This window comes from Emydura macquarii, unplaced genomic scaffold (genome assembly GCF_026122565.2).
Source record: "Emydura macquarii macquarii isolate MOO-44397 ecotype Brisbane River unplaced genomic scaffold, CSIRO-AGI_Emac_v2 contig_3647, whole genome shotgun sequence".
Classification (NCBI taxonomy): domain Eukaryota; kingdom Metazoa; phylum Chordata; order Testudines; family Chelidae; genus Emydura; species Emydura macquarii.
In genome coordinates this window covers 736,929-764,727 of record NW_027133784.1, presented here as the reverse complement: position 1 = coordinate 764,727, position 27,799 = coordinate 736,929, and the positions used below count along the sequence as shown (strand labels likewise).

General features: G+C 61.5%; 2 protein-coding genes across 3 annotated transcripts; both read right to left on the bottom strand.

The window, feature by feature from the left end:
• Nucleotides 1-3,976: 3,976 nt before the first annotated feature.
• LOC137145800 (mitochondrial inner membrane m-AAA protease component AFG3L1-like) lies at nucleotides 3,977-9,715 on the bottom strand. 2 transcript variants are annotated; one of them, XM_067536724.1, is made up of 6 exons: nucleotides 9,590-9,715; nucleotides 8,882-8,969; nucleotides 7,523-7,591; nucleotides 6,300-6,409; nucleotides 5,054-5,164; nucleotides 3,977-4,111 (listed from the first exon to the last, which is right to left on the bottom strand). In XM_067536724.1, exons 1-5 carry the CDS (start codon nucleotides 9,701-9,703, stop codon nucleotides 5,066-5,068), a joined length of 480 nt encoding a protein of 159 aa, XP_067392825.1. In that variant the 5' UTR covers nucleotides 9,704-9,715; the 3' UTR covers nucleotides 3,977-4,111; nucleotides 5,054-5,065. The 2 variants fall into 2 exon arrangements, with proteins under 2 accessions (XP_067392825.1, XP_067392826.1); XM_067536725.1 differs by lacking the exon at nucleotides 3,977-4,111 and having other exon boundaries at nucleotides 4,855-5,164.
• Nucleotides 9,716-10,938: 1,223 nt separating this feature from the next.
• DEF8 (differentially expressed in FDCP 8 homolog) lies at nucleotides 10,939-24,507 on the bottom strand. Its single transcript, XM_067536703.1, has 12 exons — nucleotides 24,429-24,507; nucleotides 21,258-21,392; nucleotides 20,272-20,369; nucleotides 19,917-20,066; nucleotides 19,445-19,586; nucleotides 18,944-19,108; nucleotides 18,062-18,189; nucleotides 17,337-17,450; nucleotides 16,890-16,970; nucleotides 15,986-16,126; nucleotides 15,307-15,416; nucleotides 10,939-14,724 (listed from the first exon to the last, which is right to left on the bottom strand). The coding sequence occupies exons 2-12, from the start codon at nucleotides 21,379-21,381 to the stop codon at nucleotides 14,622-14,624; spliced, it is 1,356 nt and encodes a 451-aa protein (XP_067392804.1). The 5' UTR covers nucleotides 21,382-21,392; nucleotides 24,429-24,507; the 3' UTR covers nucleotides 10,939-14,621.
• Nucleotides 24,508-27,799: the final 3,292 nt, after the last annotated feature.

The following is a 27,799-nucleotide window of genomic DNA, read 5'->3' as shown; positions in this document are numbered from 1 at the left end:
TCTCGCCTGTCACAAGACTACAATACAGAGAAGGGAGCGGGATGGTGTGGCAGGCCCAGGAGGGCACTTCTGTTAGGCCCTTCGCTGGGTTTTCCAGAGCCCAGGTTCCAGTCCAACCAGGACCACCGAGGCTGCTATTCTTAGCCCCCTAGCACCATCCCGTGCCAGATGAGCTGGGCTCAGACTCACTGATGCCCACGCGGGCTGCAGGCCCTGCTCTGCCCCGCCAGCCACGGGGGCAACGGCTGTTGAAGGCAGCGGGTGCTGGAGCCAAGGAGTGAACCGGGCCCAGGCTAGCACGGACTGCAGTTCCTAAGCCCAAGGAGGCTGGGATGTGCCCCCAGGTGTGGACAGTTCGTTCACCACCCCCTGCAGCCAGGGGAAGGGACTAGCCCAGCCCAGGCCCAGGGGGACGTCAGCATAACAGACCAGGCCAGTGCAGACAGCAGAACCCCCTTCATGGCTGCAGACAAAGGCACTTCGCAGGCTGCACAGCTTCCCTCCCGTGGCATGGCTGGAGTGGACTCCTCCAGGAGCAGAGGTGCTGCGCCCTTTCACGGTGTTCCTGGCTCCGGGGCTGGCGAGGCAGGAGCAGAGCAGGGCGCTGGCGCCAGGCACAGGAGCGAGGGAAGCCCAGCCTGCTGGGGGCTCGGGCCATTTGCAAAGCTGCTCACCCGCCCCGATTTGCAGGACTCAGACATCACCGGAGCGACGCTGGGGGAGTGCTGCCTAGGTGTGCTGCGGATGCCCCTCCCCTCCGAGCCCCAAGCGGCTGGAGCACCGTAGCACGCACACGGCTCGCTCGTAGCCCATGGTAACAGGGCTGGGCATGGAGAAATGCCCTTTGCAGAGATGCTGCCCTTTAAATGCCACGGCACAGGGTCCGCCAGAACTGCCTGAGTGCACGTCGCCGCCACGTCTGTGCCAGGACACCTCTCATCCACTGCATGGAACACGGGTGCACGCTAGGGACGCAGGGCGGGCAAACCCCTGGGCACAAGGGCAGGGCAGGGCGCAGGCTCCAGGGAGGAAGGAATCCACGGTTCAGGCCTCCCTTTCCAGGCCAGGAACCAGCTCTGAGCTAGGAATGCCCTGACCAGAGAGAGGATCAAACCGGGGGCAGACAGACGCGCCAGGTGTGCTCTGATACTTGGCGTTAGGTGCCATGAAGAAACCCCTGGCAGAGACCTACTGCCAGGCCCACAGGAACTCACACAGCAAATCACAACCCCCAGGACAAGGCTCCAGAGCTGGGGGAGGCTCCAGCTCCCAGCCGCTCACTGCCCATCACTCCTCACCGAGTCCCCCCAGGCCAACATATGAAAGGGGGGCCAGGACAGGACAGCAGGCAGAGCCCACAGCAGCTTCACTTAACTAGCACCATTCTGACTGACAGCCCGTTTTCGCAGAGCTCGTGGCTCCCCTGGAGCCGATTGCCTCCAGCAAAGGGGGGGCCTTTCCCAGCGCCACAATATTGTCTGCAGTGCTGCAGTGACTGTCCACAGGCAGGCTCTCTCCCAGGCTTGCATGGCAGCTGCTCTGAACGGCGCTTTGGACGTGTTCTGGTTCTTCTCCCAGACCCCCAGCCTCGTTCAGACACAGGGCCGTCCAAGGGAGACGAGCACAAGGCAGGGCGTGGCTGGAGCATAGCTGCCAAGACTGGAGTGAAGGCACTGAGGACAGGAACGTGCAGGGGAGATCTTCCCCGGCCTGCACATCCACCCCCCTGCCTGGAGCAGATGGGAAAGCTTTGGCGTCAGCTCTTCTCACACTAGGGAGCCGTACGACACGCCTGATCCTTGGTCTCTCCCGTGCAGGGCTGGCTGGGCAGGGGAGGATGCTGTGGTCACAGCACTAGGGTAACAGCTTCCTGGACAGTCACGAGTCAGAGCAGGGCTGGTTCCTGGACAGCTCAGCCTCCTGCTTGCCTCGGCACCCAGCTGCCGCCCCGTGTCTGGAGCGCCAGGCCAGCCCTTTCAGCCCCTCCCGGGGTGCTAGCATTGGGACAGCTGCTGGGGAGGGGCTGGTTCCGGCCGGAGCCTGCGCCTTGCCCCCCCGCAGACTGAACAGGGCTCCAGAGACAGAGCCGTGAGCACTGGGAAAGACACTGCTGTACCCCCGTGGGAGCCAGCGCGTCCTGAGCGGTGCAGCCGGGCCCTAGGCTGGCCCCTGGGGAGAGGAGCAGGCGGGAGCTGCAGCTTGCGGAGGGAAAGGCAGTGCAGCAGCCCTACCAGGCCCAGCTTGAGTCACTGCTTCCCAGGCACGGCAGAGCAGGGGCCTGGCTCGCAGTTCCTGTTTATAGCATTAGCCTCACTCCTGCCTCCGCCTGGACAGCTCGGGCTGGCGGCAGGATTCCCACCGGGGGGCTCACACAGAAAGGGTCCCTGGGCGTGCACGGGCTGTCAGCAGCTCTGGCACCCTCCTCCCCAGCTGGCCCTCTCCTGCACCCTCTCCTCATCTCTCGTAGTTCCAGTCCTTCAGGCCCTCCGGGAGGGAGGTGTCTTCATCCAAGCTCCCAGTGCCCTCTACGAACTCCTCATAGGTGGATTTCTCGGCGAAGGGTCTGGGGCCCAGCAATTCAGCCATGTCTGCTTTCTCCAGCACTTCTTTCTCCAGGAGACGCTTTCCTACCTGTGGGGAAAATAAAACCATCACAACCCGATTCTTCAGCAATCCAGCCTCTGCACTGGGAAGGGAGCGACACATTCCCTACCTGCACGCCGCAGACTTCCCTACAGGCAAAAGCCGTCTGCAGCTCCAGCATGCTGTGTGTCAGATGCCCGACGGACCTGCCTCCCCCTTCCCCTCCCCTCAAGGTGTGGGAGAATCTAACCAACCAGCTGCTGACAGAGAAACCTGTGCTGGCTCTCCTGGGGGCGTGGACCAGGGACCGGTCCCAAACCTCGCTGTATGGTTTCTCTGAAAGCGGCTCGTCCCACTGCGGGACGTGGAAAGAGATCTGACCCAGCCTGTCACTCATCCCAAACTGGACGATCTGGAAGGAAGCAGCCCCGCTAAGCTGGCTGGCTCCATGGGGACAAGCAGAGCCACTCTCTTCCTGGCCAGAGACACCTGGGAGCATAGTGCCAGCCACGTGCTCCTTGCTCTGGGCTTTACCTGGGCGTAGGCGCTGTGTCACCTTCCGCAAGTCGTCCTGAGCGCCCATGGTGATGCGCCCAAAGAATAGCTGCTCAGCCACCCGTCCCCCTAGCATCATGCACATGCGATCAAACAGCTGTTCCTTGGTGTACAGGTACTGCTCCCGGGGCAAGGACTGGGTGTAGTCAAGACCTTTGCCCCTGGGGATGATGGACACCTGCAAGACACAAGGCACCTGATGACCAACGGGGAACAGGGCCCTGCACCACGGCTCCCGACTCCAGCATCGGGACTACTGGGACCTAGGGAGTGCTGGGGGAAGCCCCCTTCAGTCTCAGGCTTTTACCGGGAGACACCAGAGCTGGCCAGGAGGGCCCGAGTGTGAGTGTGGCCTTTGCAGAACAGCACGGCAGATTGCTATTGCACTTGACACGGTCTGCACGAGGGAGGGGCGGGGACGTCCGTGTCGCTACGCAGTGTCCGGCATGACGGCACAGCACTTTTAGGCTCAGCTGCACCAGTCTAGTAGCCCAGTGCTAGTGGGGGAGGTCATGCACAGGATCAGTGGATCTGTAACGCCCTCTAGTGTGTGGGAACACCTGGGAGACAGTGAGGAATGGGGTGAAGGAGTGCCCGTACTCTGATAACGGGGCTCTCTCTGATCAAAACAGAAGCTGCCCTGCTGACTCCAGCCTCAGAATTGTGCCTGAATAGTCACTGCTTTCCAGCGGCCCTCTGGCGGCCGTCTCCCCCAAGCCACAGTGACTTGGTGTCCCAACCGCGTGCTAGCAATGAGTGGGTCAGGGAAACACATGCACAGTGAGTCAGGGGAGCACCGTTCTCTCCCCCGCAGACACCGATGACATTTCCTCACCAAGTAGCAATGGACAAAATGCTTCCAGCTGATTTCTCTGCCAGTGTCTTGCCAGTACAAATAGAGGAATCCAGAGGCAAGGATAGCTGCTATGACAGCCAGCTCGCAGAAGCCCTTGTCATCCCAGGGGAACTGTCCCTAGGGTGGGAGGAGAGAAACAGAACGCCACAAGTCAGCAACAACATTCAGAACTAGCCTGGGAGAAGCTGTCAGCTCCTTGCTCCCTTGCCCGGACGGCCAGCCCACGGCACTGCTGACCATTTCAGCGCAGGCTGCTGGCGCAGCAGGTTTGAAAGTAGTGCATGACTGCGCTAATGGTGAAGAAACAGTCAGTGCATCTGTGCGGCAGCCCCGCCCGGATCTCGGAGCCTGCGATCTAGATGGAGTCACTGCCGGTCTCTGTGCACCAGACTGCAGCTGAGCCTGGATCCCCAGACCCTGCCTGACAAGAGCACGCGGGTGCCCTGCGGACAGCCTGAGAACGGCGCTCACATGCTGCCAAACCCCACCCCAGGCAAGGCCGACCATTCGCCCCTCCAAGAGGGAGCTGTGGGCGTGGCCTGCAGAGTACAGGTCCCAGCATGCCTTGGCCGCTGGGACCAAGAGAGAACACACAATCTCAACTGGCCACACCTGTCTAGAAGGGGAGGATGGTGGCTCTAGGCTGCATTCAACTGGCAGCCACCTGTGTGTCACACCGCTTTAGTCAAGCAGGGCTAAAAAGCACCAGCTGGGACTCACGCCTGACTCCCAAGGTCTCCCCTCGCCCTGCCCCGCCCGCTCAAGGAGCTGGTGTTTAATCCCAAAAGAAGAACTATACATAGATCCCGGCAAGCAGAGCTCCTTCCCACTGGGCTTTTAGTTGCTTTAGGCAAAAAGCAAAGGGGTTAGCAACTCAGGTCTGTAATCCACACACAAATCTCCAAGGACTCTGGATGAAGGACGCGGATGCAATCAGTGACTTGTCACGTCTAACGACAGCACTGCCATTAGAAGTACCCAAGCATTACAGCCAGGAAATGACCCGTCCAATAATTCACAGACATACTCTATGACGCTGACAGCTGACATGTCACTTACTGATGGGAAAGGTCACGTTCCCACAACCTGAGCCCCAGGGCAGGCTCGCACACTCAGTACAGATGTCCACCATTCGAGAGGCTGTGCGGTGGGCCTGAGCGAAGGTTCTGCCTGGCATTGGTAGAGTTTTCCCATCGTTAGTCAAGGTAATGTTTCCTGTCCCCTCTCATTCCCGGTCTCTTTAGGGCTTGGGTGTTTTCAGGGGCAATGCTCTCGTCTGGCATGTTACATCAGGATTATATGTTTACTTCAGCTTCCTTAACCTTGAGTTCATCACGTTTCTGTGTAGGAGTTTCCTAGTTTTTAAATACCAAACCCACACGAGGAGCAGTGAGAGTCTGGTTGGCAGAAAAGCCTTTAAGTGCTGAGCACTGCTGGTCCAGTTCTTCCCTGTGCTGGTGCTGAGCCGGTGCGGGGTATACGAGGGGTCCCACATACCTTCCCAGCCCTCAGAGGCTGCCCTAACTTGCGCCTTGTCTGGAGCTGCCTTTTGCTGTCAGTACAGCCCACCCAGCTAGCCAGGCGATGGAATACTCCAGCCATGGACCCTTCTTCCCCTGGGCGGCCAGCCACTCCTGTCAGGGTGGTCCAGCATTGATTCTGCTCTTACCAGCCTATGCTGTAGGTATTGTCTTGGGAGGAGGAGTGGGGGCGGCAGAGCTCACTGCTGCTTCGCGTCCCCTGGATGCTGGCACAGCTGGAGCTGAGCAGCTACACTGCACTACAAGCCACTCTCTGCATGGCTAGCCACTTGGTGCCGCAGACGCCTGGCAGGGGTGGGGACGTAAAGAGAGCTGCGGCACCTTGCGGCTGAGGGCCGTGTCTCAGAAAGCCAGCGAGCCCCTGCAGCCCCCTCTGCCCTTTGCTGTGGGGTATTACAATGTCCATCAATAAGCAGCAGACGCATTCCCCTGGCTGCTTCTGGGGCAAATAAACAAACATTTCTGACAAAGGAGCCAAAGGGGAGAGTTTCTTCTCTTTCACAGCCATTCGGGATCAGCTGCTGTGAGTGGGCCACGTGACTGCGGTGAGCTGGAGCAATCTGAAGGAAGAGCCAGACAGCAGATTTACATTGCAAACAGGGAATTGCTAAACTAATGAACAGATTTACATGTGACTTTCCAGGCACTTAAGTCTGCCCTGCAAGGGTCAGGGTGACGATGAGGATTGAGACTGATTTTCAGAATGAATAAAATCCTCCTGGAACCTCCACTATCATAGCAGCCCCTGTAGTGGGGCTACAGACCTGCATGCGCCTCCACCACTCAGAACCCTCCTTCTTCCCGCCTCTCTTGCTGCCGCCACCTCCTCTGCCGCCATCTCCCCCAGGACAGAGATCTTTCGGATCAGGGCGGTCTAAGCAAAAGAAAGGTAAGTTAGGAAAGACAATCGGCTCTGAGCAGACAGCCTGCGGCTCACCCAGCTGCTCAAACCTCCACAGGAACTCACACACAGCCTCTGGCTCTTCACTCACAAAAGTGCCCACATGGCATTTACCTACATCCAAAAACGGACAGGCCTGGTCTTTGCTCTTGCTGACGGTGCTGGCAGTGGGTGGGTTTGTAATGGCAAGCATGCCTGGTATGAGGATTCCTTTACCCAGACAGACCCCCTGAACCCAGGACTGATCTGGCATCTCGAGGGCTGTTTACTGCGTGTCTTTTGGATTAGATGCTAAAACCTAAAGTCCTGCCTGCTCTGTGTGGACACTGAAGATGCCTGGCATCACTGGTCCCTTATGAACAAGGTCCAGTGGCTCTGTCTGTAAGAAGGGGGTGGGGAGCGCCTTCCCTCCACTGGGAGGCAATGTACTGTGCCCTGCTGGACGAAGGGGGCTGCTTCGCAGCAGTGCTGGATCCAGAACAGCCAGGAGAGAGAGGCAGCCACTAGAGAAAGGCACGTCAGGATGTTAAGACTGAAGCAAGAGACGGAACACCCTGGAGATCACCAGGTGGCAGGTTCAGCTAGTGCATGAGAAGCAAAGAGAAAAGCAAGGGACATCCAGAAAGAAAGGCTGTCAGCTAAACAGGAGGGAGTGCTGATTTCATTCAAGGGAACAAATCCAGCATGATGAATCCAGCCCTAGGAACTTGGTAATAATGCAAGAGGAGACAGAGGCCGGCAGAGACAGAGAGAAGCCCAATTTCCCCCTCTCATTCACACTCCTTTATTAAATAGGCCAGCCCTGTTTGAAATTAACAAATATTTAAGAAGAGGCAGACTGGGCAAGAGCGATATAGCCAATTGCATTCAGAAACCTACACCGAGCAATGGGGATTTTACAGGTCTCGATTGAGGTATCTTAGTGAATCCTACGGAGGTGGGCAGGACTGGACTAGCAGAGAGAGCTGGCTAACAAGACCAGGGCTGAATACTTGGAGTGGTGATGGTGGGGAAACTTACTGACTCGTGGTCTGGAGGGTATTTATCAAACATAAGGCCAGCCCTGGAGGATTTGGGATCGTTTACCTTTAGTCTCATGAGCCTCCTCTGCCGGGCCTGGACTCCTTTCATTCTTCTTAAAATACTTCTCAAAGCCTTAGAGAAAAAGTGATTGTATTTTAGGTGTTTAAAGCTATAGTGACGCTGTGCCAGCAGAAATTCCCTCGTTTATAGGGGAAAGATTTTAGGGAAAACCAGGAAGGTGCTAAACCAAAACCAGAAGGTGAGGGGAAATGAGTTTGGTGACAATATTTTGAATGGACCTCGGGGGGCAAGATGAGTATCTACAAGACTGGAGAGAGGGAGGTTACAATAGTCAGTATCTGATATTATTAGCGCACATAGCAAACAGCGTTGTCCAAGGAGGAAGATCTGCTCTACTTCCTGGAGCTAACTTGGACAGATTGATCCAAGAGAAGGAAGAAACATCTGCTAGCTAACATGCTGCTGCCTCTGCTGACAGAAGGTCCCTGCACAGAGGAATGCCCTGTCTTGCACTCTTTGAAAGTCTTACAGACAAACACCCCCGGATCTCCTCTAGTGGGATCCCCCGTTCTCTGGTTCAAAGGCTGCAATGCAGACAAAGCCAGAAGAGGCACTTGCTCAGCTCATGTTGTTTACCTTCTACTATCCCAGTGCACAGGGCAGGGTTCCCCATTGGCTTTAACTCCCACCTCCATGTTCTGGCCTTCTCTGCCTGGGGCGATTCTGTGGGGATATAGGTCAGGGCAGTGGACAAGAGCCCTATTACTACAACTATTTTATTTCTTTTAGGCAATATAACACTTATCAGAGGGCCATGATCAGCCTGAATCTAGGCAGTTTAAGTGAGTTACGGTTTGGTTTGGTCCCTGCCAATCTGCCTGGATGTACAGCCACATGAACCGCAGCTGTTACCCGAAACACACATTAAAAAAACCCACCCTCAAATAGAAGTGTGATTTTTAAGCTGATGCCCCTTTAATGTCACTAAGGGCTATTATTATTACTAGCTGTATTACCATATTGCCTGGGAGTCCCACTCACGGCCCATGACCCCACTGGGCCAAGCGATGTAAGTTATTAGGTGTCTTGTGGTAGCACCTAGGAGCCCATGGGGCCAGATGCCGTACAAACACGGACCAGAAAGTTGGTCCCTGCCCCAAGAAATTCGGCCACATCTCTGCTCCCCATTGTTTTAGAGCATTAAAACCCCTACGACCTGCAGCAGCAGCCCCCGGCTCTGTGTACACTGTTGTTCTACAAGCCATTCCAAGGCCCTTTCACTCAGGTCTTGTATTCGCTCTCTTATTGTTTAACGTCTCTAGCCCTCTGCCAACCACAGCTACACCATGAAAGCTAGTAGAAGCAAAAGGCCCTACAAAGAGGCGTGCTGGAGGGACATACCTTTGGGTGGCTTTGAGCAGAGCCATTGCCAAGAGGATGCTATGCTCCCTGGATAGTCCTGCTGCTGGGCATGCAGCCCCTTGAGCCACTAGAACAGTAGAGAGCGTTCGTTAGCTGCCTGCACACCACTGACCCATGACTGTACTGGTCCCCCGGGGGCAGGCGTGTCTCAGAGCGGTCCGAGTGCTACGGTGCGCCAACTCCCCGCTGGGACCGCAGGCAGCCCAAGCCTAATTTAGAGCCACGCCGAGGCTGCTCTAGTTGACAGCGGCTCCATGCAGAGCCAGCGTGCCAGGAGGCCCATGGAGCGCTCCTCGGCGGGCCCCTGACGTAGCCCTCGGCCCCGGCTCTAGCAGGGCCCAGGAGCTGGGGCTCAGAGCAATGCTGGGGGGCAGGGCCCCAGGCTGGGGGGCAGGTGCTGGCATGAGACCGCGGGGGGAAGGGCCTGGCCCAGGAGGGGCGGGGCCTAGCCCGGGGGGCGGAGCTTTGACACTCCAGGCCAAGGCAGGGGCAGCCTCGTTCGAACAAGCGCACCACGCCCCCTGAAGAGCGTTTCTCTGCAGCCACGAGAACGACAGCGTCATCACCGCAGCGCGAGCGCGCGTCGATGACGTCATCCAGGCGACGGCAGTTGCCCCCGAGACGGGGAGGGCATACGGCGCCGTACCCTTTTACGACAATGCCGGAAAAGAAGCCGCCGTCTCTCACCTGCTGGCTCGTTGCCCCCTCCCCGAGCCCAGCCGCTCTGTGCGTCCGGCAGCCACCTCGCCACAGGGCAGACAGAGGCGGCACCAAGGCCCCCGACGCGAGCCGATTAATCATTGCCCCGACTCCAAGCCCAGGCTACTCCCCTGCCCCCCCCCCCCCACGCTCAGCCTTGATGCGCATGCGCGGAGCTCACGCTCACGAAGTAGGTATATGCGCATGCGCCTTGCCTCAGTCTGGCTGGCGCGAGAGGGAGGGCGGGAGCGGGAGAGGCGCTGTGGCGAGACGCTCCGGGCGGGGACGAGCGCTGGGGCCTGTGGTTCCGGCCTCCCTGAGACTCTCGGGCCCGCGGCTGTGCTGCAGCTCCCCGGGGCCCCAGCGCAGGGACAAGACGGGCGGGGTCCAGCGTGAACAGACCCCGGCTAGCGCCTCGTTCGCCCTACCCGTGTGCACACTGCGGGTGTGACCCCCCAGCCAGCCGCCCCGTGTGCACACTGCGAGTGTGAGTCCAGCCAGCCCCCCCGTGTGCACACTGCGGGTGTGAGCCCAGCCAGCCCCCCCGTGTGCACACTGCGGGTGTGAGCCCCCAGCCAGCCCCCCCCCGTGTGCACACTGCGGGTGTGACCCCCCAGCCAGCCGCCCCGTGTGCACACTGCGGGTGTGAGTCCAGCCAGCCCCCCCGTGTGCACACTGCGGGTGTGAGCCCAGCCAGCCCCCCCGTGTGCACACTGCGGGTGTGAGCCCAGCCAGCCCCCCCGTGTGCACACTGCGCCCCCAGCCAGGTGTGCACACTGCGGGTGTGACCCCCCAGCCAGCCCCCCCCGTGTGCACACTGCGGGTGTGAGCCCAGCCAGCCCCCCCCGTGTGCACACTGCGGGTGTGACCCCCCAGCCAGCCCCCCCCCGTGTGCACACTGCGGGTGTGACCCCCGCCGGCCCCCCCCCCCGTCTACACTGCGGGGGGGACCCCCCCCGTGTGCACACTGCGGGGTGTGACTAGCACGGGCCAGACACGAACTAGTTTCCGTTTCCGCTAGAACGAGCCGGTGCCGGGCCCGGGCTGGGACTGTCCCCGCCAACCTCCCCCCGCCCCCCCGTTGTCGGTCTGGCCCGGCCCAGACTCGGTGCCCCGGGCAGTGCGGAGTTATGCCGGAGTCTTTCCTCCATTAGCAACTGGACTGCCCTCGCCCAGCATCCGTGCAAGGATTGAAGTAAGGACAGACCCAGCAGCAGCCTGTGACCCTCAGCCCCTGCCTGACCACGCCTGACCCCCCCCCCCTGCAAGAAGCAAGCAATGAAAGGCCACATGAAAATGGTCACGTACAGTGGTTTATTGACGCAGTACCATTGTACCCTGCATTCCTGGGCTGATCCCCCATTCCTCCCCCTCAGTCATGGTGTAACCACAGGAAACCTCCTCACGAGGGTTTGTTTTTGTCATTCACTGTCTCCCCTTCCCGAGGGAGGAGATGTCATTGCTACAAACTTTTGCTGCTGCTACTGTCTGTCCTCCCCTGCTCTGTGCGTGACAGGCAGCAGCCTCAGCCAGGTGGTTTTGTTCCCCACCTGAGGTGAGCCCGGGACAGGAGGGCAGCTATGGCACAGAATTAGACTGTGGTATGAAAGGACATGTTTGTAGTGGAGCCGGCAGCATGCCTCTCACCCCAGGCAGACAGTCGCTCTGCTGAGCCATCTGCTAAAAATAGCCGTGTGGATATTGCAGCATGGCCTAGCCCAGAGCTGGGGGGAGGGCAGGCCAGCTCATACTCAGGTAGCTAGCCCAGGCCACTGCTAGTTTTAGCCGGTAGCTCAGGCTGAGTTAGTTGTGTCTGTCCACCCAGCCTGGCAAGTGCACTCGAAGCTGAAGGGCATGCAGCCACTTCCCCGTTCCCTTGCGGGGAGGCTCATGCCCTCCTTGCAGTGTTTCTCACAGAGGTGGTTTGTGCTAGTTGAAGTACCGCCCACGTTACAGCATCCTAGGGTCTGGTAACCATACACAAGCACAGAATAAATGATAGTGCAGCCTGGCAGCTGCTGCCTTTGCTCTCTCCAAGGCGCATTTAATAAAGGCCACGCAGCGGCTGGGCCAGGACTCTCTCATCATAGGTGCAACGGCAGCAGGTCTGACACTTATGGCAGTCAGGTTATACAAGATACCACAGATAGTGATGTACTGAGAACAGCTGGGGTGCCCATCCTGCCCCACCAGTGCCCATCCTGCCAGGTTAGCACATGTGACCACACCTGTGGCACATGCTGGTTGTCAGCCTTCGGCCAGCATGTGGGACAGCAGGTGCTCTTCCTGGCAACACTCATTTAGACCTAGGCTCTGGTGACTAAGCAGGAGCGTAAAACATGCTAATGCTGCTAGTCCTGACCTCTGAAGTGGGACAGAAGGGCTGTGGCTGGCTGAAAGGGAGGGGCGGGGGACACTTTGTTAAGATGCTGCTATTGGAAGATTAGGAACTAAACTTTTTTCACCCCAGCGTCACAACCATCTTCCCCCCAGCCTGCCTGGAGCCTGACATCTTAGTCTGTCACCCACACAGGCAAACAAGGTGTTTCTAGAAATCAAGAAAAAAAATTGATTTGTAAGTCCGACTTACGGGTAAACAGTGATCCTTGACCAGTGTAATTCTGCAGCAAGGGCTGTTATTTCTACTCTCATAGAAACAACGTGGCAAGTGGCATAGACACGTCTGTACAAGAATTAAAGTGCTCATGTTAGTGTTAAAGCATTTTTGCACACCCTCCCTTGCAGAATAGCCATTAAAAAGTAAACCTCTGAAGAGAACGTTAAGGCAGCAGCTCACTTCCTTCGCTCAGAGACCAGCAGGAGAACATTTCGGCCTAGTAGGTGAAAGTTACAAACATCTGGAAAGGGAGTTAGAATGTAAGTGCTTCGGCTCTGACTACACCAAGCCCTACGTGCCCAACATCCACATCGCAAAGGGGAAAACAGGAAGAGAAAGAGCTGCCTCATGCAGAACCGCTGAGTTAATGCTAGTGGCAAGTGGTAGTGTTTCAATTTGGAACATCCCTGCGTGGGAGAGACAGGATGGGGTCAGGAGGTATGAGAAGTTTCATCAGAGGACAACTATTGAGAAAGAAATGAAATGAGCGAGTGAAAACAGAGCAGGGGGCTTAATAGAAGCCTAGTAATAAAACCCGTGTTTGCAAATAGCAAACACTATGATCCAGGCAGAGGAAGGGGTCAGAGGGAGCATGGAAATGGCAGTCATGGCCCTCCACATGCTAGACCTCCTAAGGGTGAGTGGTGGGGCTTCCTTTAGCCCAGCTCAGTTCCCCCTGGCGGAGGACAGCTCAAATCCCAGCGTTTCAATTCACATCTCCATTGATCAGAATTCAGCACTAAGCCTTTGCTGGCTTCAGTCTGCTCTGAGCCCTGGGACTAGAAGGAAGCCCCTATCCCAAGGGAAATGGAAATGGCCCAGCAGGTGAAAAATGTCCTCTCCTGGGAAATCAGGCAAGCAGGTTAAAAACAGGTAGCACGTGTTTCAGTTGCTATCCATGGTGTTCTCGCCCCCCCCCCCCCCCAGCCCTGCCCAGGGCCGCAGGAGTGGGAACCAACCAAAGGAAATGTGATTAGAAAGCCTGCTAGTTCCCACCTTCCCCAGGGCAGGAGAGGCTCGGCCTTCCCCAGACAGCGTGCAGCTCTGCTCCCTCACTGCAGGACAAGGAAGACTCAAGGGATAGTGCTTCTCCCTTAGCTGTCAGGGCTCAGCAGAGCTGCACTCAGCAGACACCGTCTCTTCCCTGGCACAAAGCCTGCCCCCTTCCCCTTGCCAGGGGCCCAGCAGCCTGGAATCCTTGTTTCTGTTTGCTGAGAACATCCACTCCTGCAAGCAATGCCAGCCTTGAGTTAGCAGCTCCAGCGCTAAAGGGGACGGACCCGGGCATCTTCCTCCGTGGGAGCTGGCCTTTTACAGAGCCCCCTCTTGGGGCACAACGCCCAGGAAGCACAGTACCGCAGCAGCCTGGGAGGGAGGGGGCAAGCCACGGATCCCCAGGAGGGGAACACGGGCTGACCCACCTGCTCCAGGAGGGAGGCAGGGACTTAGACATTCTGTAACGAGTAGCTCTCTCTGCGCGTTCGTGGGGAGCTGGAGGGAGCCAACGCCAGACGCTGGCCAGGCTTTGGGCGAGAAGCAACACGTCCTGGCATTAGCATCCTCCCTCAGCAGCGGGCCACACCAGTGACCTGGAGGAGAGGCTCCCCGGACCCACGCCCTGAGCCAGCCCGGCCCTTCAGAGGCCAGACCAAGGTGAGGCTCTGAACGCGAATGCACCGAGGTGAGAGCACCGAGTGTTGTAATGCCGCTGGAGGCTGGCACTCCACACAGGCCAGGTGGCTTGCTGGCCCGCAGAGGCAGTCTTAGAAATGCACTTCTCCGCATGAGGGCTCAGAGCCGGGCTCAGAGGGGGGGGTGGGAGAACGTGCTGCCGCACACAGCCGCCTTTCCTCACCACAGCTCCCCCCCCACCTCTGCACTAACGGAGCAGGGAACCCACCACTCAGCAAAGGCCAGCGGGCAAATCACCAGCAAGTCGGAGAGCCTCGGGGAGCCCCAGCTGCAGCTGCTCTCTCCCTGGCGGGTGCACACGTCCCCCTCTGTCAGTGTCTCCTTTCACCAGGGATTTGCTCATTGCCACTGGGGACACCTGCCACAGCACAGGGTACCCCAGGGCATGTGCCCTGCTTCATCGCACAGCAGCAAGCCCCAGCGGCTGGAGGCAGGGGCCGGATGGTCGCCGTGGGACAGCGAGAGGACCCGCAGCAGCTCCTGCCGTCCCACTGCTCAGGGAGTTCTCAGAACCGGCCGCGTGATGGACTGGGCCCAGAGTCCTAGGGCAAAGCGTCCATTCGGGCCAGTCCGGCATCTTCTCCCCGGCCTGGTCCATCCCCCACAGCTACCACAGACCTCGCCGCCACGACAGCCCCAGCCGCGCCCCTCTGGAAAGCCCAGTTCTCCCCCCTGGTCTTTGGTGCCGAGGCCTGGTGGTTCTGGGGGACCCTAGGCCTGCTCCTCTGTACTGGGGCCTTGGAAAAGCGACTGCTTCCTCAGGCTGAGCCGGGCACACCGCGGGCAGGTGGTCGAGTTGTCGTAGTAGCAGTCCCTGGAAGCGAGGAGGAGGGAGGTTACACCCGCTGGCCCTACCTTCAGGAGCACAGCTCTGCGATGTGCAGGGCTCCGTGGGCCTCGGCGGGCCCCTCTGCTGGCACGGAGATGCATGCCCCCGCCCCCAGAATTACCGGCCCGGGCTGCCCACGGCTCCCAGAGATCCTTCTCAGGCCCAGCAGGGGCCATGGCTGCAGCAGCACCTGAGTCACCCTCCCCAGAAGACAGGTGCAGCCCCCTGGGAGAAGGCACCACGCCAGCTTCTCCAGCCAGGTCACCGCTGAGCCAAGTGCATCCCAGGCACCGCCCAGCAGAGACCCTCTGAGCAAGATCTCAGCCAGGAGCTTCACGGGGCCAGTGCCAGGTGATGCGGGGGCAGGATCAGCCCAGGGCCTGTTCATTGCCGTGCCACTTGAGGGCAATGCGGGGCCTGTCTCCACGCCCTGCCCATTTTGCAGCCCTGCATATCTCGGGGTTTTCCCTGCTCTCCCTGCCTGGAGGGTGGCCCTCCTAAAACAGGGCCCCGTGCTCCCAGCTGGGGCTGGCCTCAGCTTTGCGGCTCGGGGCCCCTCTCACGCACCGGTGGAAGACAGCCGAGCAGTCCGTGCACACCGAGGTGTGGCTGTCGAACGGGAAGAGCACGTCCCCTTCTTTGCAGAGCTCGCACACAAAGCCCTTCGCCTGGCACCGCTGGAGAGAAGAGCAAAGCGCACTGAGCCCTGTGCAGCGTGCGGCCCCCTTCCACGCTCGCGTCAGCGCTGGGGTCCAGCCCCCATCGTCCCGTCCCCCCACACACACACCATGGAGCTGCTGCCTCCAGCGGATTCTGCACTGGAGCGTCACAGCCCTGGTGCTCCCAGCCCCTGCTCCCCGGCCACCCGTGTCCCGTTCCCACCTCCGGCACCCGGGAGAGGTTCAACACATACAGCAGGGCAGTGGCAATGGCCCCTTCCCGCCCCACGCCTCCCCCCAACCAGCCCCAACTGGAAACAGGTTCCCCCCACTGCACGCCTGCTCACAGCCAGCGTTGCAATTGTGGGGCTGCTTACTGGGGCCCCCCCCGTTTGCCAGGGGAGGGGTTTAGACACTGGCAGGTGTCTAGAAAGGAGATGCAGAAATTAGCGACTGCCCACGTCTAGGGAGGAGAGGCTGCAGAGGCTGTTTCTGGCCCCTGCTGCCGGTGCCGTGACCACAGACTCAGCCAGCGGCTGCCCCTCCGCGCCAACCCGCAGGGGCCGGGGTCAGCCAGCCAGCCCCACCTCGCAGTCCAGCTTGATGTGCTTGGCGAAGAGGGTGTGGATCTCGGTCAGGGAGCAGCTGAGGCGCCCAGCCTGGATGTCGACCAGGTCCTGCAGTGAGTACATCTCGTCGTTCTCCACGAAGTGCTGCCGGTCCTGCAACTGCAGGGGAGGCGCCGTCAGCCGCGGCTGCTCCCGCCCGCCCCCGCCCGCCAAGGGGCCTTCACCAGCCGCGGCTCAGACAGGCAGTGGCGTCAACCCAACCCAAGCCGGGCTCCCCAGTCCGCTCTGCGGCTGGTCCGACATCACGCCCTCGGCGTCCCCGGGGCCGCCCCAGCAGTTCAGGCAGCCGAGGAGTCTCCCGGGGCCGGGGGCAGGTGAGTGCAGCAGCCGAATTCCACGCAGGGCGATTGGGATACGGAAACGACCGGCCACCCGTCCCCCGCCTGCTCAGCTGGACTCGCCAGCGCCACCGCTCCGGAGGGAGACCTGCCCTGCCCGTGGCTCTGGGGTCCCTGCAGACTGACTGCCAGCCCATAGCAGCCGAGGCACCCATCGGGGTCACAGGTCCCCCCAAGAGGAGCACGGCCCCGAGGGGTCTATCAGCACTGGCCCATCTCTGCAGCAGCACAGGCTGGGAGCATCCCACGGGTCCCGTCAGACCCTCCCTACGCTCAGAACTGAGCCCAGACAGGGAGTCGCTACTGCAGCTCTCTCCGCCCCCCCCCAGCAGATGGGCAGGGCCGTGCCCCCCAGCACTTCCCAGGCTGGAGATGCCGTGAGCTGCCCAGGCCGTGGCTATGACCAGGCACCGGTCCCGGGTGCAGGCAGAAGGTTTGCACCCTGCCGGGGAGTGGCACAAACGGCTCCCAGGGGTTCAGCTCCCTCCCCAGCACACGGCCCCTGCCCGCAGACACGCCCGGACCTGCAGCAGCAGACGAGCCTCCATGGCCTCCTTGCAGGTGATGAAGTAGGGCTTCATGAGCAGGATATCCTGACGCAGCTTCTGCAGGGAGACGGGCAGGCAGGGCTCAGGAATAGGACCCGCTGACTGGCCCCGAGCGGAGCCCCAGCACCCACGCGGACAGCGACCAGATGCCTCCAGGGAAGCATGAGGGCCCTGCAGCAGCAGGTGTGGGATGATCTGCCCCCTCACCCCCGTCTCTAGGGGTGAGAAGCCAGGTTAGCATGTCCCGTCCTGTACACACACAGAGCAGCAACACGATCCCCGCACGCCTGGGTGCAGCGCTCGGCCCGGCCCGGCCCGGCAGAACACCCCTCTGCGGGAGGAGGGACACGCTCACAAGCCAGGTCTGGGGATCAGAGCCAGGGCAGGCGCCCCCAGCCCAGCCCAGCCGACACACGCACTCACCCGGATCTCCACCAGCTCCTCCACGTAGTTAAAGAGAAGGGGGTTGATTTCCCGCAGCTTGAGCACCGGGCGCGACGCCATCAGGGCAAGGTAACGCATGCTGCAGCGGGAGACCTGGGCCCGGAGACACAGCGCCCGTTAGCATCCCCGCTGCCAGTCCTGAGGTCTCCGCCGCTGGACAAGGACAGGCCTGCGTCCCCTGCCCACAGAGCACTGGTCTAAATGGCAGCCCACGGGGGGGGAGAGCCCCTCAGGCCCAGGGGCTTCGCACAGAGGGGTGGGGACTCTCCTGGCTCCGGGCTGAGCAGCTGTTTGGCAGGTCAAGGATGCACCCAAGGGCTGGGTGGGGGGGTGTCTGCAGCCCATTCTAGGAAGGGGACAGGCTCTGCTGTGCTGCTGTGTTGGGACCAGCCCAACTCCTGCCCCATACGCAGGCCCCATCTCTCTTGCGGGTCGCCAGGGAACCCCCTCCTAGGGCTGTTCCCGTCTTTAAATGAGGCCCTGCAGGGGCCCAGGCTCGCGTCACAGGCCACCAGACACGGCCAGCTGCAGACAGGGTCTAGCTTCGGTCTCGGCCAGCCTGGGCTGCCCGAAGGTGACAGGCAGGGAGCAGGGAGCCTGGCTGTGCCCTGGCTGGGCTCAGGGTAGCTGCCACACGGCCTCGGTGTCCCTTTGCACCGCATCCTGCCCGCCCCGTGGCCCGGGGGCACTGCCGGCCCGCTCACCTTGCGGGGTTCGAAGTCCCAGTTGTGGATGACGCGGGCCGGGATGACGGCGAGGTCGTTCCAGTGGCAGTTACCGCAGTAGTACTGGCCCGTGTAGTCGCACTGCCTGGCCGCGCTGGGCACGCCCCCTGCACAGGGCCCGGAGCCGTCAGAGATGGAAGCAGCCACCCCAGCGCACCAGACACAGCCCAAGGACCCCAGCCCGGCCAGGTGCCCGGCCCAGTCCCAGCAGCCCCTCACCCCCAGAGCAGGGGTCTCTGCTCCCACCCGCCCGGGCAGTGCCTACAGGTGGCTTCCCTGCGGCCCCCCACTAGCCCGTGAGGCTGCAGAGCCTCCCAACGAGTGTTCAGGGCGGCTGGGTGAGCGTCACCGGCCCTGTTCTGTACATGGGGAAACCGAGGCTCAGAGAGGGGACGTGACTCGCCCATGAGCGCACGGTGAGTCAGGGCCGAGCCAGGACTCGATGCTACGTGCCCTGATGCCTCCTCCCTGTATCTCTGCTCCTCCTCCTCCCTGTGCTCGGCCCATGCTCCCTTCACCCCCTGTGCCCAGGGCAGCCTCCTGACCGGTTCCAGCCATGCTCCTGCCATCTCTGCCCCCAGCCAGAGTGGGCTGAGCACAGATCTGGGAGCCAGGAACTCCTGAGCGCGGATCCCAGCCGAGCACCATGGGCAGGTCCCGCACTGCTCCGTGCTCCAAGCTGCCTGTGCACAAGCCAGGGTGGCCCGCACTGGTGCGCTGGCTCCAGGCCCACAGGGAACGGCCCCCTGCGGCTGACCGAGTTCTCCTTTGGTCCCCTGGACACGGCTTCCAGAGCCAGGCGCCCGCACATCGCCTGCACATCACTCAGCCCCAGAATCCCCGCCTGCGGGCGGCACTCACGGAGAGAGATGGGCGCCCGGCACTCCGCACAGCGGTAATCCTGGCTGTCCAGGCCCGTCTCGGGGCAGATGTTCAGCTCGTACTCGGCCTGGTGGCTGACCTTGGCCCTCACGCAGGGCTTGGTGATGAGGTTCAGACACTTGCTGTGACAGCGATAGTAACACCCTGGGCGGGACACAGCACAGAGACTCAGGAGTCACCCGCCCAGCCCAGCCCAGCCCAGCCCAGCCTTCCCCCTGCTGCAGCCTGAGCCGGCTGGGAAGCGCCCAGTCCCCTGCCCAGCACCCCCACGGCACTCAGACCCTGCAGAGACGGGCTCGGCGGAGAGGGGGTGGCAGCGCAGACGTCACGGCTCTGCACTCCTGTCTGCTCATGGACCCCCGAGACCGGCACTGCTGCCTCCCATCTGCCCGGCAGCCCAGCACTACGGGAAGCTTTGGGCGGGCGCAGGGGACCAGCCCCGCCCCGCAGGGGAGGAGAAGGACCCTGCGCTCCGCTCACCTGTGCAGGTGTACCAGGTCTGAATCAGCCCCCAGATGATGGCGTTGCACTTGTCGCAGGTCTGCTTGGCGCTCTTGCTCTTCTCCTTGTAGAAGCGGTGTTCCAGCAGCACCCGCAGGCTGGGCTCGTCTTCGCTGGGATCCTGCAGCACAGCCAGAGCGGGGCTGAGCCGGGGAGACACTCGCGCCAGGCCATCGCCTCACGCAGGCGCCCCGGCCACCACCCTGGGGGCACGGGCACCCTGCTCTCTGACCGCAGAACAGCTGGGTGCTGGGCCAGGCTCTCTGGATCCTGCTCAGCGCTGCGGGGCCCTGGCTGGCAGGGAGCCGCATTCCCGTCCCGTCCGGGGCCGTGTGGGGGATCCCTGTCTGCTCTGTGCCCAGCCAGCCAAGGCCCCCGCCAGCCATCAAGCCAGCAGAGCCTCTGGCCGGCCGCAGCACCCACCCACCCGCCGCCTGGCCCCCAGCCACACCTTCAGCTCCTGGAGTTTCAGGCGCAGATGGATGAGCCGCACCACCGCGTCCTTCTGCCTCTCCGAGTGCTCGGGGAGCTCCAGGATCACCTGCTTGCACTCCTCGATCGCCTGCCGCAGCTGCTGGATGTCGGAGGCCAGAAACAAGCCCTGCAGGCGAGAGACGGGCCACGCCGGTGAGCAGCGCTGCGCCTGCCGGGCCTGGGCGCAGGGCCCTTCCCCAGTCCGGCACAGAGACTCCCCTGCCGGGCCCATCGCTGCTTCCCCGCGGCTCCTCCCGGCCCCTGCCAGCCGCAACCTTCACCCAGCCACCCGTGACTCCCAGGCCCCAGCCACCACCTGCACAGTCACTCACCACAGGGCGGGAGAAGTGGTCCTCCGCCAGCCCCAAGTCCATCACGCGCTCTGAGCACTGGAACCCGGGGTCCCCGTGGGACAGTCCCAGCAGCGAGTCTGCGGCAAGCAGAGACACGGGGAGAGTGGAGGAGGTGCTGCCCAGGGCGGGCAGGGAAATGCCTCCCCCCTCCCCCCAAGATGGTCTCAGCCCGGCTGCAGGCCAAGCGCCAGGCTCACCCCCTGCAGGATGCGGGCACCGGTGCCCGCTGGGCCCCCCACAGCGCTGAATGGCAAGGGACACTGGGCATGGGGGCTGGCCAACTTTAGGACACCAGGTCTGAGGGGCACCAAGGCTTCGCGGCCCCTCCCAGGGGCTCCCCCAAATCCTGGTGACACAGGGGAGGGGTCACTCGGGGATGCCCCTGCACGTCTGTCAGGGTCACCTTCCCACAGCTCCCCCAGAGAGGGACAGGCGTGGCTTCGGAGACGCCCACTCCCGGCCCCCCAGACTCGCGCGCGCAGCTCGCACCGCTCGGTACCCAGACACGCTGGGAGAGAGCTCTCCTGTCTCGCTTCACAGCCTCTCTGCCCTCCCGCCCCGCAGACAGCGGCGGAAGAGCCGGCTGCAGCATCTGCGAGATCAGCCAACGCTCGGAGCCTCCTGTCGTCCACGCACAAAGTAACCTGGCCACGCAGCGAGCTGGGATAGACTCAGGAGTTCCTGGAGCCAGCCCGGCAGAGAAAGGCTGGCCCGCAACCCCCTTATACTGGGAGAGTCCAGTGTCTCCTCCCCCCACCTCCAGGGCATGGGGAAAACCACCCAGAGAACAGCACTTCAGCTCTGGCAGCGATTTTGCTCGCAGGGAGCTGGCGGGGGAGGATTGGGTCAGAGGGCCCCCCCTTTGGTTGTGGCTCTCCGAGAGCTCCCTGGGACAGCCCCCCCCAACACTGCACGCTCCATAACAGAGGGTACACAACAGAGGGACTCCCCACCCCCGCACTGACCTCGACACGACAGATCCTCATCCGCCTCCCCAGCCTTCGGGTCCTGCTGGCCTTGCCCCGGCTGCTTGTCGAAGGGGTTGAGATGGGCCTGTCGAAACCGAGCCAGCTTCTCGTCATGTTCCATAGCAGGCCGACCTGCGGGGACCACCCAGAGGTGAAGGGAGCAGCGCACACCCGAGCCTGCGCCACAGGGCGTCACCCACACCAGCGCGCGTCTCCTCTCTGCTGGTGATGTGAGAACTGGCAACGCCGGATTCCCTCCCTCACGCCCGGCCTGGCCCGGCCAGCTTCCACTTAACCCTGGAATCGATGGTTCATTTCTCCGGTGCAGCATCCTCCCACGCTCTGCCGGGCGTGTGCTCCGCAGCAGAGGAGGCAGAAGAACCAGTCTCTCCACGTGCCATCACCAGAATAGCTTCAAAGCACGTCTCCCACACACCTGAGGGCCCGGCACGTGACCCCCAGCTCCGGCCACTGGGAAGTGACTGATGCCAACGCACTCTCAATGTATGCTGATAGTGCTTAGCGGCCCCAGCAGAGCTCCAGGCCCCGTTGTGCTCGGGGCTGTACATACACCAGGGCAGGGACTCCTGCTAGAAGGGCTTCGTCTCTGTCTGGAGTGTGAGACAGACAGGAGTGTTTAGTCTCCTTTTACAGATGGAGAACTGAGGCACAGAGGGAACAAAGGGTTCCACAGGCAGAAAAAAAATCCACCCCACTGAGCGACATAGTGAAGCTGACTTAACCCCCGGCGTGGCCAGTGCTAGATCAGCGGAGAATTCTTCCATCCACCGAGTTCCTGCCTCTCTAGGAGGCAGATTAACTATGCCAATGGGCGAACCCCTCCGCTGCTAGAGTGAGTGTCACGCTGCAGCATTTCCCGTGTAGACGAGCCCTGAGTCACACTCAGAAACAAGCGTTTGAAGAGAAGCGTCCTGGGATGCCTTCCCCTGGGGCAAGCATTGGCTTCCGGCGTTCTGGGAGGATCTGAACCTAGCCACACAATTATAATACAAGAGAACCGGGGCGTTTGTTAACACCTCAGTGCACTGAGCCGACCGCTCGTGCAGTCTTTCACCTCACCCCTGCCACCAACAAGAGGTGTGAAAAATCCAGCGACTCCGTTGTGCTAGGGGCTGCACAGACACAATGGGAAATGCACCTCACACCCTGCGGGCCCTGGACCCGGGATGCAAGGCACCCCTATAATGCAAACAAACCCCCCTGGGCCACAGCCCCACCATTCCATCACTCTCTTGGGGCTCCCCAGCCACCTCCGGCCTTCGGACCCCATCAGTCTCGACCGGCTAACTCACTTTCAACTGCCTCCCCCTCAGGATTTACCTGGCGCCAGCTCATGGGTGCGACCAGCACGCTTTCTACGGCTAGCGAAGACAGGGCCGCCTGTAGGGAGCGGCCCGCCTCGTTCAGTACCAGACGCTTCATATAAAGGTTCAAGGTGGACAGCTATGGAACAGGCTGCCCACAGGGCAGCTCCCTGCAGCCCCCGGCCTACACAGCATTTGCACCGTCATTCCTGCGTAGGTTGGTGTTAGTGAGATAGTTATACTGGTAAAACCCCTAGCGCGGGTTCAGCTGTACCAGTGTAAAGGTGCTTACTGGGATGGCTAGCTGGTCCCATATGGGAAGGGAATAACCATACCAGTGTAAGCAGGCTGGAGGAAGTACCAAGTAACTAAACTGCTATAATTATAAGTGGTTAGACAAGCCCTGTGAGTTTGCACTCGTGTCCAGGAACAGCAGGATTTGCACTCGTGTCCAGGAACAGCAGGATTTGCGTCCCTCTCAAGGATTTTTTTTCTTTAAACAGGTTTGTCCAACGTGCCTGGGGATGTTTCCCCACCATTCTGTGCAGAGCTAGACACGCTGCCGGCACCCCGATACCCACAGTGCTATTTTCTAGGTGAATTAATTATATGACCACCTGGCAATAATTCTAGTGAAATCAAATTCACGTCCTCGTTCTCACGAATTAGCTGACATCCAAAGGGGATTTTAAACGCAGGAGAGCTGCTTTCCCGGAAGTTGTGTTGAAACGGCTGCTTAATTTCCTGAAACCATTCCTGATCTCATCCAATATAAACAGACGCTGTCAGCATCAGCCTAGCCCCCCGTTGTAACGCTGCAGAACAGCCAGAGACAGCCATGCACACGCTTTCCCAAAACCCACAACGCACAGAGCGAGGTCTCTCTTTTCAGCACTGCAGAGCCAGCAGTTATTCCCCCCTGGCATCTGACACCCAAACAACCCGGCACCCAGAACCCAGACACCCTTTGGGTTTCCCAGGGACGTGCTCAGAGGAAGCAAGACCTGGCTCCGGGCTAGAGAGAAGATAGCACCTGCCCACTCTCACCTGTGCCATGGACACTTGGCTAGCAGCGGGGCAGACCGCCGGCTCAGCCCATGTGTGCTTGCGTAGGCAGCTCTGGGCCAGGAAGGCGCTGGCGAGGGTAGGCCCCAAAGGGGCATTCGAGGCCCTTCAGTGAAAGGCTCTTACAACACCCCGGACAGGCCGAGGAGGGAGGCGAAACCGACTGACATCATGGCTGGGCCCGGCTGGGATTGCAGAGCTCTCCTCACAGCGGGGGCTGACAGGTTTCTGCTATTCACCCCCCCAAATACCCCCCCCAGTTACTGCCCCCCCTCCCCGAGCCCCCCCAAGACCCGCCCGCACAGGACTGACGCGCCCCGGTCACAGCTCCGCATCGCACAGCCGGGAGCAGCGGGGCACCGAGCGGGGCCAGGGACTCGCCCAGGTCACCCAGCCCCGGGGCCAGGGGCCGAGCGAAGAGTCCTGCGGGGGCCTGGCCGCAGCAGAGTCCCCCCGACCCTCCAACTCCCGCCCGCCGCTGGGAAGGGGGCACGGGGGGGGCCCCTCTAGGCTGGCGGGCCGGCTAGGGGCGTGGGGCATTTTGCAGCCCCCCCGTTAGGGGCAGCAGGAGGATGCCCCCCCCCGGCCGGTCTCTCGGGGCCGGGGGCCGATCCCGGGGGCAGGGCACGGCCACCCCCTCCCCGCCCCACGGCGGAAAATGACCAGGTCCCTGCAGCCTCCCCAGGTCCCCAAACCGCCCCGCGGGGCAGGGACGGGCGGGGGGCACCGCCCGCCCCCCTGCAGCCGGGACCGGGGCCAGGGTCCGCCCGGCCCTCACCTGCTCATGGCCCGCGGGGTCCGCAGCGCAGCCCGGCTCCAGCTGCCCCTGCTACATTGTAGCGCGCGGGGCGGGCCCGGCCCGGGGAGGGGGAGGGGGGAGCCGCAGCCGCACAGGGCGGTGGAGGGGCCGCTGCTGCCCCCTCTGGCCGGGCGGACCCAGGCAGCGAGGCGAGGCTCCGCCCCCGCCCTGAGCAGTGCCCTGCCCCGCCCGGCCCGCAGATCACGGGGGTGGGGGGAGGCCGGGGCCCAGGCAGCAGACCCTAGGGATGGGCTGGGCGGTGACAGCTGGGCCCGGGCTGGCCTGACCCGCACTGGCCCCAAACGAGGGGCCCGGAGCTCCTGGCCTGGCCGTGTGCTGGCCAAGCACCCTCGGGCCCTGGCCACTCCTGCGCCCTGGCAGCCCGCCCTGTCCCCAGAGAGCCCCTCCATCAGCCGTGGGATGGCAGAGGCAGGGGGCCACCTGCACCATGGCCCCGCCGTGTCAGGCCCCGAGTCACTCTGAGCTGTGACCCTCCGGCCTGGGAAGGGATGGGCAGAGGCACAGGCACTGCAGTGGCAAGTGGGGTGCAGGCTCTGCTGCTGCAGCTAGAAGCCGCCAAGGCACCCTCAAATGCCGGCCGTGCTGCCCAGGCCGGGGGTCACTTCCTCGCCCGTGCCACGGGCTGCTCTGGAGACAGGCAGCCTGGGGATCGGGAGCTCGGGCTGCAATTTCCAGCACGGCTCGGCACCCGGAACTGGGCCCCGATGTGCAGAGTTGCTCAGCGTGTCCGGTGCTGAGCACACTCAAAATCTGGCCCCACCGCTCCTTCCTCCACCCCCTTTTCTCTCCCTCTGCTCTGTCCCGGCACCTCAGGCCGTTCACTGGAGCTTTCCTAGAGCCGCTTTCTAGCACTCCCTCCCCCGCTCGCCTTTGGGGGTTTCTCTTCCTTTTCTGACTTCTGGGTTCTCTCTCTCCCTCCTTTTCCCATCAGTATCTGTCTCAGGCTCCTCCGTCCCCCTGGCCTTTTCAGGACCAGGCCTGCTCCTCTTCCACACCAGCAGGGCAGCGTGTTCAGAGGGGCAGCGGGTGATGATGAATTGGTGGCTGCTACCTGCCTTCCACATGCAGGCGAACGGGCTGGGCTCTTCCCAGCTCACCCTGCTCACGGCTCATTGATTTTGTGATATTTAGGTCCCCCTAAATTCCCCGGGTCTAGGTGGGCTCCACTCACTCACACACACACACCTGCAGCTGCAATTAGCTGGCTAGTGTGTATTGCAGTGCTGCCCTCTGCTGGTTATTATCAGAACTGCTTAACCGTGTGTCATGGGCCAGATGTGTTAACAGCAAGTGAAGATTCTCCTTTAATGCAAAGAGCACAGACGTATGCTTTGGAGGGCTAAAGCTTTGAGTTCTGTCCCCACTGCTGCCCTGGACCAGGGAGCCCACAGAGAGCAAGCTAGCCTGTGGATTTGTAGCAATAACCCCAGGCAATCACCCTCCGCAGCTCCTGCCAGGCACAGCCACGTCTCCTTTGCTCCTGTTTGCGCTGGCCCAGGCACACAGACGCAGCCAGCTCAGCTCCTCCAACATCCCCATGCCAGTTCCCTGCCAGGCGTCAGCTGGCAAAGTGGGCTCCTGGAGGCTGGAGGGCATAGAGGTATCTGGAGAAGAAAAGGCCATTTGGCCAGACTAGCTTTAGGCTTCTCTTGGTCCCATCTCTGCACTCAGCCTCCATCTCTCCTGGCGAGCCAGACGACAGGAATCAGAGGCTCGTGGCTGAGACACAGACCTGGGAGATTTGGGTTCTCTCCAAGGCTCTGCCCCTGACGCACTGGGCAGCCTTGGGAAGATCCTTGCACCATCTGCAAAGCGGGGCTGGCAAGACGGAGCTGCCTGAGGGGAGCATTGCGGGGATGACTTCGTGTCTGTAAAAAGCCTCCGTCACTCGTTTGTCTGCGTCTTCTGCCAGCCCCTGGCACGTTCTTCCCAGCTGCCCTGTGTCTGTGGAACGCCCTCCCCCTCCCTCGCAGCCAGCCTGAGCGCCAGGGCGGAGACGGGTTCCTCCAGCAGGGAAAGGGCCAGCCTGGGCCACTCGCTGGTTGCCCCAAAGCAGGTAAGAGGATTTTGTTCCCCCCGGGAGCCAAGGTGCTGGCGTGTACTGAGAGCAGGAGGGAACACATCCCCAGCTGGGGACAGACAGGACAGGGTCAGGGAACAAAGCCAGCTCCAGACTGTGTGTTTCGTCCACACTCGTCCCTCACTTGTGAGCTGCAGGGGGGGCAGTGGGTGCCCTTCCCAGGTGTTCAAATGCCTAAGTCAGGGCTCCACGCATGAAGGGTGCTAGATTCCTGCTTGGAGAGCTCATACCCCACTTTGCCTAGACACACGGGCCCGGCCCCTCCCCTGCACTATGGGCAGTTACTCAGCCCAGCCGGAGCTGCTCAGCGCAGGCAGAAGAGATGTTTTTACAAACCACACACTTACCGTGTTGAACATGGGGGAAGGGGGGTAGCATCTTTTACACACACACACACACACACACTCCCACCCAGCTGGCATGTTTTTAAAGGGGCTGCTCACGCCCCAGCCTGCACAAAGTGCTGTTTAAACACAGTAGTTAAAAGGTGGCCACGAGCTTTTCCCCAGTCTCTGCAAGGCTGAGAGGGCCCGGGGTGCCGTGGGATACCCCGCGAGCTGGGGGCGGGGGGGGGGGGGGCATTGAGTAATGGGCTAGCAGCAGGAGGAGTGCAGGATGGACAGACCCACATGGCTCTAGACTTCCAACCCCCCACCGAGGGACAGCCAGATTCCATGCGAATGGGCGTGGGAAGCTGAGGGTTAATACCTCAGTAGATGGGAAATTGGGGCTAGGACCCTGCAAGGAGGCGGGTTAAATGCAAGAGGCCCAGCTACAGATAAGTCTAGCTGGAGAATCACAAGTCAGAGGCAAGCATGCCCACCTCTCCCTTCCCCCACAGGCCCGCACTGCTGCAGGGGCTGGCTCCCTCTCTTGTGCAAAGGGCCCTGGCTCTCAGGTCCCTGGGTGAGGCAGCAATCGGCCCTTTCCACCCTCCGATGGAAACTGTGGCGAGCACTCCGGAGAGGAGCAGAACTGAGCCGGGTCGGGGCGGGGTGGGTGAGTGAAAGGAGAGGCCAGGCCCCGCAGGTCCCGAGCAGCAGGACAGGGCAAGCCTGAGGCAGGTTCGAGTAAGGGATGGGAGGGCTACGGCCAGAATAAAGGCAGGAGGCTGACGTGCCCGACCCCACCTGCTCTTCAGCTTTCCCCAGACCTAGTCTCATCCCTCTGCCTCCGGGAATGGGCCACCTCCCGCACACAGCCCTGGGCAGCCTCCGATCCTCTGTGCTCTCCCCCCAGCAGTGCCGCG